The 12,403-nt window shown below is 35.9% G+C and overlaps 1 protein-coding gene across 1 annotated transcript; it reads right to left on the minus strand.

Annotated features, from left to right (window-relative positions):
* Window positions 1–612: 612 nt before the first annotated feature.
* On the minus strand, window positions 613–1,599 carry LOC121871283 (NADH-ubiquinone oxidoreductase chain 1-like). The gene is given in 1 exon segment (XM_042373503.1): window positions 613–1,599. A coding segment is annotated over 1 exon segment (804 nt). The 5' UTR covers window positions 1,556–1,599; the 3' UTR covers window positions 613–751.
* Between the last annotated feature and the right edge of the window lie 10,804 nt (window positions 1,600–12,403).

Consider the following 12,403-nt stretch of genomic DNA (forward strand, 5'->3'; position numbering starts at 1 on the left):
AACCCACTTGGAATTGCAAGACATATTGATAAAGTTCCATTCCATCCTTATTTCACTTTTAAAGATGTTGTTGGATTTATAGTTATACTAACCGCATTAATTTTATTGACTCTTCTAAATCCCTACCTTCTTGGAGACCCTGACAACTTTGTCCCGGCTAATCCACTAGTTACACCAGCACATATTCAACCTGAATGATACTTTTTATTTGCATATGCTATCTTGCGATCAATTCCAAACAAATTAGGAGGAGTAATCGCCCTGGCTATATCAATCGCAATTTTAATAATTTTACCTTTTACCCATACTTCTAAATTTCGAAGATTAACTTTTTATCCTTTAAATCAAATTTTATTTTGATCTTTAATTGCAATTGTTATTCTTCTAACCTGAATTGGAGCTCGACCTGTTGAGGATCCTTTTGTTATTACAGGGCAAATTCTGACAGTAGTATATTTCCTTTACTACATTATCAATCCCCTTTCACTTTTATTGTGAGATAAACTGTTTGATTGATAGTTTAGTTTATTTAAAACAGATGTTTTGAAAACATCAATAAGGACACTAAAACGTCTTAACTATCATAACATTTTCAATATACTAAATTAGTTATAAACTAAATTATAGAACAATAACATAGTATTTTTATCCCCATGAAAAAAATTAAATAATTAAGAGAAACTGGTAAAAATCTTTTTCAAGCTAATCCTATTAACTTATCGTAACGAAGACGAGGAAGAGTTCCTCGAACTCAAATAAATGCGAATCTTACTCCTACCAGCTTTGCATAAAAAAGGGGACTAGAAGGACCACCACCTAAAAATAATAATGCGAACAGCGCTCTTATAAACAAAATTCTAGCGTACTCAGCTATGAAAATTAAAGCAAAACCACCTCTTCTGTACTCGGTGTTAAACCCAGACACTAGCTCAGATTCGCCTTCCGCAAAATCAAAAGGAGTTCGGTTTGTCTCAGCTAAACAAGAAGCAAACCAAATTAAAGCTAACGGAAATGTGACCCACAAAAATCACACACTTTCTTGGTATAAATTAAAAAGTTCTAAACTAAAACCTCCCACTAAAAAAATAAAAGAAAGCAAAATTAAAGCAAGACTAACTTCATAAGAAATAGTCTGAGCAACAGCCCGGAGCCTACCTAACAAAGAATATTTACAATTAGAAGCCCAACCAGCTCTTATAGTTGAATAAACACCTAATCTTAAACAACACAAGAAAAAAAGTACTCCTATATTTAAATTTATTATTCCAATTTCATAAGGAATTACTAACCATACAATCAATGCAGTAAACAAACTAAAAACAGGTGAAGCATAGTATGGAAGAAAATTAGATTTTACAGGTACCGTTTGCTCTTTAGTAAATAACTTCACAGCATCCGCAAAGGGTTGTAGCAGTCCAATAAAGCCAACTTTATTTGGTCCTTTACGAATTTGAATATACCCTAAAATTTTACGTTCTAACAAAGTAACAAATGCAACACCCACAAGAACACAAATAATTAAAATTAAATAACTCACAAATATAACTAAAGCCATCACAAACAGTTTTATTCAAACATGTTTGAATAAATTTTATTACTTATAGAAAACTCTATCTAATTAGATCCTAAGTCTAACGCATCACATCTGCCAAAGTAATATAGTTAATCTATACTTAAAAATTATTTTAATTACTAAATCCTTTCGTACTAAAGTAATTTTTATTTTCTTAAAAGATAGAAACCAACCTGGCTCACGCCGGTTTGAACTCAAATCATGTAAAAATTTAAAGGTCGAACAGACCTACCTCCACAACTCCTACGCCATGGCGAATTTTTAATTCAACATCGAGGTCGCAAACTTTTTTGTCGATATGAACTCTCAAAATAAATAACGCTGTTATCCCTAAAGTAACTTAAATTTTTAATCAACAACAAGGATCATTACACACAAATATCTCTGTATTTTAAATTTAAACAGTTACAAATTATATCATCGTCGCCCCAACGAAATAATTTAGTATATAAATAATATTAAACTTTCAACTCATCTAATTATATACTAAATTATTAAGCTTTATAGGGTCTTATCGTCCCTTTAAAATATTTAAGCCTTTTCACTTAAAAGTCAAATTCAATTTTTGTGTTTGAGACAGTTTGCTTCTTGTCCAACCATTCATACAAGCCTCCAATTAAGAGACTAATGACTATGCTACCTTCGCACGGTTAAAATACCGCGGCCCTTTAGTTTGATCCCAGTGGGCAGGTTAGACTTTATAAACCATCATATAGACATGTTTTTGATAAACAGGCAGAAGCTTTATTTGCCGAGTTCCTTAACCCACACCAATCAATATTTAAAATTTGTTAATTTTTTAATATTTTACTATTTACAAAATTTTCTACTAATAAAATCATTTTATCTATAAATACAAAGATTATCAACATTTTTAGATACAACTACAAGAAGAATATAAATAACTTTAACTCAAAAATTAGTTAAAACACTTTATTCATATGGCTACTTCTAAGCCTAATTCAACTATTAAATAAATTTCTTCTATACTTTTTTATATTTTGAATAAGAAGCTCAACCCTCCTATTCTTACATTTAACTTTCTTTAAATATTAAAACTGAATTAAATTCATTTCTCTAAAAACCAGATATCAAAGGAATCGTTTAACATTTCACCACTAAATTAATATTAAAGATATTTATGCCACAATAACCTTTTTATCAATTTAGCTCTTCCTTTTTCGGGATCAAAAAACTACTTTTAAAATTTTAATTTTCCCTGATACACAAGGTACAAAAATTTACTTTTGCTTTCTTATTATTAAATTTTCATTTATTTCACTATTCTTTTACAATACTTTTAACTCTAGCCTTTATCTCAGTTTTCGATTCAAAATTTTAGATTTCTACTTACTTTTTTTATATAAAAATATTTTTCTCATTTATATTTTAACACTAAATAACAATAGCAAAGATTTATAATACTCAAAATATAATCGATTTGCACGATAAACCTTCTCAACGTAAGTGAGATGCTAAACTATAAAGCTTTATTTCGATTATTTCTAGGGACACTTTCCAGTACACCTACTATGTTACGACTTATTTCATTTTAAATGAAAGTGACGGGCGATATGTACATAATTTAGAGCTTATACCAAAAAAGCTTATTAAACTTTTTTTACAATTACATCCACCTTCTTTAAAAATAGTTCTATTTTCAATCCGTTATAAATAAATATTATTGTAACTCATTTCTACTTATCTATCAGCTGCACCTTGATCTAATATATTTAATTTTTTAATCCCAATAATTAACTTTTTCAAGATTATTTAATAATGACGGTATACAAACTGTAAAATTTACCAAGATAAGTAAGATTCTGCGTGTTTTATCGTTTATAGAACAAGTTCCTCTAACAAGACTAAAATACCGCCAAATTCTTTGATTTTAAAGAATATAACTATTAATATTCAAGCATTTAAATTTTACTCCCAGGTGTAATAGGGTATCTAATCCTAGTTCATACCCTGGCATCTACAGTTTCATCTTTATTATATACTAGTTTAATTTACTAATTAACAATCTAATTTTACCTTTTATTAAAATAAACTAAACTAACTTATAAATTTTTAATTAACTGTTAACTAAATTACTTTTACTTAATCTTAAAGTGTAACCGCGACTGCTGGCACAAAACTTAGTCAGACTTTTTATAACTACCAAATCAGGCTACCGCCCATAATTTAATATTTTATACTGTGATTTTAATTTTCTTAACACGATTTCTACTTTTTAATTAAACTTATTTTTAATAAATTTACTTGGTTACTTTTTCCCCACAATTATTTACATGTATTTACCAGTTATAACGTAAAAGTATTAAGCAAGAATCAAACTTCCATGAGTGTACAAATAGTATTTTTTTCATTTTTGACGATTAAATAAACATACTAAAATTAAAGAAATTTGTTATCAACATTAAAATTAACAATATAAATATGATTATAAACATAAATAATTAAACAAATTATATCAGTTATTTATTACCAAAAAAAATTTGTCCCACGCCCAAGTCAAGCCAAAAAATTATGAAGGCAAAACACCATTTCATGCAACTTTAAAAGAAACTCCGACAAAATTGAAAATTGTTATGAAGTTTGTTAGAAATGCTAACTAACTCCCTAACAACAAAGTGAAGTTCTGAGTTAGTTAGCACTCTCCACTAACTTCCTAACCTTAAACAAAATATTTGAATTATAGTAATTTATATACATATTTCAAACCAAAAAATTACATTTTTAAAAGTGCCGGTCTGCTTCAAAACGCATCAATATACTAAAAACAGAAATTTTAATTATGATTTTTTTTTTAATTAAAATATAAGTATTTTAAAATTTGAAACCGCATATGGGTCGCTACCATGCGCCCGCAACTTCAATTTTTTTTAAAAAAAATGAGAATTTACCTTCATTATAAATAATCTTATTAAACCTACCATATTTAAACAAAAATTTTTGCCAAAATCTAGCCAACTAAACAGCTAAAATCATTCTTAATTTTGTATCATTATAATTCTCAACAAAGATACAAGTTAGGGAGCTAGTTAAGAATGTCAACTAGCTCCCTAACTTGCATTTTTTGCCGTCAACAGTAGAATAAACTTACCATACAAAAAAATAGTTAGGGAGCCCGTTGGGAAAATCATGATTCTCATGAAACTTAGGAAAAACTTTTCTAATCTTATATTCGAGACCCTATATGGGTCGCTACCATGCGCCCGCAACTTCAATTTTGTGAGAAATTTAACACAAACCTCTATTTTTTGCTCGAAAATAAAAGTTCTGGTCTTAAAGTTGAATAGAAGATTTCCCATACAAAAGTAAAACTTTGTACCTTCTTAAAATTGTACTATTTTTCTAATTATATATACATTTAAATATATGTAAGGAGAGAGCTCGTAACCTAGTCTTTCAACTAAAATTATACACAAAAGAGAAAAATATATTTTTAAGGCGAATCTAAAATGTAAACTTATATAATTTCATTGAAATGCTTCGTCAACTGAAAAGTCGACAATTTAATTATATAAATCGACTAAATAAGATCCATAATGAAATCTAAGCCCTTTAAAATGGTCCCTTCTTCCTGAGGGGAGGTCCCATTTCCCAACGGGCTTAGATTTCTATTGGGAGAGGGAATTTTATAATTACAGAAGGCTGTGTATAAATCACAATTGTCCCAAATATATAATATTAAATTAATTATATACATTTATATGTATATATAATATATATATATACTATTATAAATTATATTTTCTTAATTTTCTGTTTTTTTATTTTTTATTTTACTAATAATATTTCTATTAACTTCATTTTATTAAAATATGATGCCTGAAAAAGGGCTGTCTTGATAGGACAGATTATGTAATTTTTTTACTCATGTTATCTATATACAATGGAATTCCACCAATTCTTTAAAGATCAAAACTTTTCGTGCCGTTTACACCAGTATACAAAAGATAAGCTAATTCTAAGCTAATGGGTTCATACCCCGTTTATGAGAGCATAAACCTCTCTCTTTTTAATGCTAATTTCTCCCTCTCAATTAATATTTATTTTGACCCTTATTTCAGGAACAATTTTATCTATTTCTTCCACTTCATGATTTGGGGCATGAGCAGGCTTAGAATTAAATCTTTTATCTTTTATTCCTTTAATTATTACAAAAAATAATCAATATTCTTCTGAGTCTGCACTTAAATACTTTCTTGTCCAAGCTCTAGGATCGAGTATAACAAAGGCCCATGATAGAGTATAACAAACTTTCCCTGATCGAGTATAACAAAGCCCCCTCATCGAGTATAACAAAGCCCCCTTATCGAGAATAACTAAGTCCCCTGATCGAGTATAACAAAGCCCCCTGATCAAGTATAACAAAGGCTCCAGATCGAGTATAACAAAGTCCCCTGCTCGAGTATAACCCTGGTATAACAAAGATCGAGTATAACAAAGATCGAGTATAACCCCCCTCATCGATATAACAAAGTCCCCTTATCGAGAATAACAAGTCCCCCTCGATAACAAAGCCCCCTGATCAAGTATAACAAAGGCTCCAGATCGAGTATAACAAAAGTCCCCTGAACGATTATAACAAAGGCCGCTGATCGAGTATAACAAAGTTCCCTGATCGAGTATAACAAAGCCCCCAGATCGAGTATAACAAAGTCCTCTGATCGAGTATAACAAAGTCCCCTGATCGATTATAACAAAGGCCCCTGATCGAGTTTAACAAAGGCCACTGATCGAGTATAACAAAGTCCCCGTGTTGAGTATAACAAAGACGCCTGAACGAGTATAACAAAGGCCCCTGATCGAGTATAACAAAGTTACCTGATCGAGTATAACAAAGCCCCCTGATCGAGAATAACAAAGCCTCCTGATCGAGTATAACAAAGCCCCCCTTATCGAGAATAACACAGTCCCCTGATCGAGTATAACAAAGCCCCCTGATCAAGTATAACAAAAACCCCTGATCGAGTATAACAAAAGTCCCCTGGTCGGGTATAACCAAGTCCCCTGGTCAAGTATAACAAAAACCCTGATCAGTATAACAAAAGTCCCCTGGTCGAGTATAACAAAGTCCCCTGATTGAGTATAACAAAGGCCCCTGATCGAGTATAACAAAGTTCCCTAATCGAGTATAACAAAGCCCCCTCATCAAGTATAACAAAGTCCTCCTTATCGAGAATAACAAATTCCCCTGATCGAGTATAACAAAGCCCCCTGATCAAGTATAACAAAGGCTCCAAATCGAAAATAACAAAGTCCCAGGTCGAGTATAACAAAGTCCCCTGATCGAGTATAACAAAGGCCCCTGATCGAGTATAACAAAGGCCCCTGATCGAATATTACAAAGTCCCTTGATCGAGTATAACAAAGCCCCCTCATCGAGTAAAACAAAGTCCCCTCATCCAGTATAACAAAGTTCCCTGATCGAGTATAACAAAGCCCCCTCATCGAATATAACAAAGTCCCCTGATCGAGTATGACAAAGTAGCCTGATCAAGTATAACAAAGGCCCCTCATCGAGTTTAACAAAGGCCCCTGAACGAGTATAACAAAGTCCCCTGGTCGATTATAACAAAGGCCCCTCATCGAGTTTAACAAAGGCCCGTCATCGAGTATAACAATGTCCCCTGGTCGAGTATAACAAACTCCCCTGGTCGAGTATAACAAAGTCCCCTGATCGAGTATAACAAAGTCCCCTGAACGATTATAACAAAGGCCCCTGATCAAGTATAACAAAGCCCCCTCATCGAGTATAACAAAGTCCTCTCATCGAGTATAATAAAGTTTCCTGATCGAGTATAACAAAGGCCCATGATCGAGTATAACAAAATTTCCCTGATCGAGTATAACAAAGCCCCCTCAACGAGTATAACAAAGTCCCCCTTATCGAGAAAAGCCAGTCCCCTGATCGAGTATAGCAAGCCCCTGATCAAATTATAATAAAGGCCCCCAGATCGAGGTATAAGAGAGTCCCTGATCGAGTATAACAAAGTCCTGATCGAGTATAACAAAGTTCCTGACCCGAGAGTATAACAAGTCCCATGATCGGGTATATGAAAGTCCTGATCCGGTACTAACAAATCCCCTGATCGAGTATAACAAAAGGTCCGTGATCAGGTATAACAAAGATCCCTGATCTGAGTATAACAAAGCCCCTGATCCCGGTATAACAAAAGTCCCCTAATAAAAGGTATAACCAAAGTCTGATCGAGTATAACAAAAGGAGGCCCTCATCGCGTTTTAACAAAAGGCCTCGCCGAGTGTAACTTAGTCCCTGGTGAGTATAACAACTCCTAGTCGAGTAACAAGTCCCTGATCGAGTATAACAAAGGCCCCTGATCGAGTATAACAGGGTTCCCTGTTCGAGTATAACAAAGCCCCCTAATTGAGTATAACAAATTCCCCTTATCGAGAATAACAATGTTCCCTGATCGAGTATAACAAAGCCCCTTGATGAAGTATAACAAAGGCCCCTGATCAGTATAACAAAGTCCCCTGGTCGAGTATAACAAAGTCCCCTGATCGAGTATAACAAAGGCCCCCTTATCGAGAATAACTAAGTCCCCTGATCGAGTATAACAAAGCCCCCTGATCAAGTATAACAAAGGCTCCAGATCGAGTATAACAAAGTCCCCTGGTCGAGTATAACAAAGCTCCCTGATCGATTATAACAAAGTCCCCTGATCGAGTATGACAAAGTCCCCTGGTCGACTATAACAAAGTCCCCTGATCAAGTATAACAAAGGCCCTAGATCGAGTATAACAAAGTCCCCTTTTCGAGTATAAAAAAAAGTCCCCTGATCCAAGTATAACAAGGCCTAGATCCAGAGTATATCAAAGTCCCTGGTCCAGGCTGTAACAAAGTCCCTGGTGAAGTATAACAAAAGGCCCCTGATCAGAGTGTAACAAGGAACCTAAAAGTCTGTAACAATGTCCCATGATCAGGTATAACAAAGTCCTTGAAGTCAGGTATAACAAAAGTCCCTGATCGAGGTATAACAAAGTCCCTGATCGAGTATAACAAAGTCCCTGAACGAGAGTGTAACAAGGACCTAAATGTCTATAACAATGTCCCTGATCCGAGTATAACAAAGTCCCTGATCCCGAGTATAACAAAAGTCCCCTGATTGAGTATAACAAAAAGTCACCTAATCGAGAGTATAACAAAGTCCCCCGGTCGAGTATAACAAAGTCCCCTGATCAAGTATAACAAAGGCCCTAGATCGAGTATAACAAAGTCCCCTGGTCGAGTATAACAAAGTCCCCTGAACGAGTATAACAAAGGTCCCTAATCGATTATAACAAAGGACCCTAAAAGTCAATAACAATGTCCCCTGATCGAGTATAACAAAGTCCCCTGATCGAGGATAACAAAGTCCTTGATCGAGTATAACAAAGTCCCATGATCGAGTATAACAAATTCTCCTCATCGAGTATAACAAAGTCCCCTGATCCATTATAACAAAGTCCCCTGGTCCAGTATAACAAAGTCCCCTGATCGAGTATAAAATATCCCCTGATCGAGTATAACAACGTCTCCTGGCCCAGTATAACAAAGTCCCCAGATCGAGCATAACAAAGTCCCCTAATCGAGTATAACAAAGGCCCCTCAACGAGTTTAACAAAGGCCCCTCATCGAGTATAACAAAGTCCCCTGGTCGATTATAACAAAGGCAACTCATCGAGTTTAACAAAGGCCCCTCATCGAGTATAACAAAGTCCCCTGGTCGAGTATAACAAACTTCCTTGTCGAGTATAACAAAGTGCCCCTGATCGAGTATAACAAAGTCCCCTTAACGATTATAACAAAGGCCCGCTGATCAAGTATAACAAAGCCCCCTGATCGAGTATAACAAAGTCCCTTCATCGAGTATATATGAATCGGCTGCTTGTCCAATTAACCAGTCCGTTCACACATATTTATATTTGGGTTTTAAGTAACGAAACCCAAACGGTAGTTCCTTTGTTTTATTATAAAAGGTTGTATATATAATTCCTGAGTGTATATCAACCGTAAGTCTCACTGTGTAGGAGTGAATGAGAAAGGGACGGCGTTCATGTATGATAAACGTTAGGTCACGTCCTTACGATATGAGTTAATGTGAGCTACTGAAGCTTAGGGGCATCGCAGTGCGTGCTTACAGAAATGCTGAGCTATGGGTCTCGCCCTCTTGGGTAAGTTGCCCGCTCACGTGTGAATCTCATGTCTTACTCATAGACAGTGGAAAGTTACAGGGTGGTGAATCTGAATATAATATCAGATGTATTGACTCATTTATATAATACGTTCTGTTGATGAGACAGGGGCCTATTACATAACAAAGTTTCCTGATCGAGTATAACAAAGGCCCATGATCGAGTATAACAAAGTTCCCTGATCGAGTATAACAAAGCCCCCTGATCAAGTATAACAAAGCCCCCTGATCGAGTATAACAAAGACCCCCTTATCGAGAATAACAAAGTCCCCTGATCGAGTATAACAAAGCCCCCTGATCAAGTATAACAAAGTCCCCTGATCGAGTATAACAAAGTCCCCTAGTCGAGTGTAACAAAGTCCCCTGGTCGAGTATAACAAAGGCCCCTGATCAAGTATAACAAAGGACCCTAAAAGTCTATAACAATGTTCCCTGATCAAGTATAACAAAGCCCGCTCATCGAGTATAACAAAGTCCCCTGATCGAGGATAACAAAGTCCTCGATCGAGTATAACAAAGTCCCCTGATCGAGTATAACAAATTCTCCTGATCAAGTATAACCGTCCTGATCAGGTATAACAAAAGTCCCTGATCGAGTATAACAAAAGTCCTGATCGAGTATAACAAAGTCCCCTGATCGAGTATAACAAAGTCCCCTGATCGAGCATAATAAAGTCCCCTGATCGAGTATAACAAAGTCCCCTGATCGAGTATAACAAAGTCCCCTGATCGAGTATAACAAAGTCCCCTGGTCGAGTAAAACAAAGTCCCCTGCTCAAGTATAACAAAGGCCCTAGATCGAGTATAACAAAGTCCCCTGGTCGAGTATAACAAAGGACCCTAAAAGTCTATAACAATGTCCCCTGATCGAGTATAACAAAGCCCGCTCATCGAGTATAACAAAGTCCCCTGATCGAGGATAACAAAGTCCTTGATCGAGTATAACAAAGTCCTCTGATCGAGTATAACAAACTCCCCTAGTCGAGGAAAACAAAGTCCCCTGAACGAGTATAAGAAAGGCCTCTGATCGAGTATAACAAAGGCCCCTCATCGAGTATAACAAAGTCCCCTGATCGAGTATAACAAAGTCCCCTGATCGAGTATAACAAAAGTCCCTGATCGAGTATAACGAGTGTCCCTTATCCGAGTATAACAAAGTTCCTGATCGAGTAACAAAGACCCCTGATCAAAATATAACAAAGTCCCTGATCTTATAACTTTCCGAAGTCGCCTGATCAGGTAAAACCAGGTCCCTCAACAGAGTTTAACAAGGCCCCTGATCGAGGGATAACAAAAGTCCCCTGGTCTTGATTATAACCAGGCCCCTCATCCGAGTTTAACAAAGGCCCTCATTGGGTATAACAAAGTCCCCTGGTCAGTATAACAAACTCTCCCGCTTGTCGAGTATAACAAAGTCCACTTGATCAAAGGTATAACAAAAGTCCTGCGGTTATAACAAAGGCCCCCTGATCAAGTATAACAAAGCTCCCTGAACGAGTATAACAAAGTCCCTTCATCGAGTATAACAAAGTTTCCTCATCGAGTATAACAAAGGCCCATGATCGAGTATAACAAAATTTCCCTGATCGAGTATAACAGAGGCCCCTGATCGAGTTTAACAAAGGCCCCTGAACGAGTATATCAAAGCACCCTGATCGAGTATTACAAAGTCGCCTGATCGAGTATAACAGAGTCCCCTGGTCGAGTATAACAAAGACGCCTGAACGAGTATAACAAAGGCCCCTGATCGCGTATAACAAAGTTCCCTGATCGTGTAAAACAAAGCCCCCTGATCGAGAATAATAAAGCCCCCCTTATCTTGAATAACAAAGTCCCCTGATCGAGTATAACAAAGCCCCCCTGATCAAGTATAACAAAGTCCACTGATCGAGTATAACAAAGCCCCTGATCAAGCATAACAAAGGCTCCAAATCGAGTATAACAAAGTCCCAGGTCGAGTATAGCAAAGTCCCCTGATCGAGTATAACAAAGGCCCCTGATCGAGTATATAACAAAGTTCCCTGATCGAGTATAACAAAGCCCTCATCAAGTATAACAAAGTCCCCTTATCGAGAATAACAAAGTCCCTGATCGAGTATAACAAAGCCCCCTGATCAAGTATACCAAAGGCTCCAAATCGAGTATAACAAAGTCCCAGGTCGAGTATAACAAAGTCCCCTGATCGAGTATAACAAAGGCCCCTGATCGAGTATAACAAAGGCCCCTCATCGAGTATAACAAGTCCTCTGATCGAGATATAACAAAGCCCCCTCATCGAGTAAAACAAAGTCCCCTGATCCAGTATAACAAAGTCCCCTCACCGAGTATAAAAAAGTTCCCTGATCGAGGATAACAAAGCCCCCTCATAGAGTATAACAAAGTCCTCTGATCGATTATAACAAAGTCCCCTGATCGGGTATAAGAAAGGCCCCTGATCGAGTATAACAAAAGCCCCTCATCGAAAATAACAAAGTCAAATGATCGAGTATAAAATAGTCCCATCATCGAATATAACAAAGTCCCCTGATCGAGTATAACAAATTCCCTTGATCGAGTAGAACAAAGTCCCCTCATCGAGTATAAAAAAGGCCCCTCATCGAGTATAACAAAGTCCCATGA

This window comes from Homarus americanus, unplaced genomic scaffold, assembly GCF_018991925.1.
Source record: "Homarus americanus isolate GMGI-L3 unplaced genomic scaffold, GMGI_Hamer_2.0 scaffold32774, whole genome shotgun sequence".
Lineage (NCBI taxonomy): Eukaryota > Metazoa > Arthropoda > Malacostraca > Decapoda > Nephropidae > Homarus > Homarus americanus.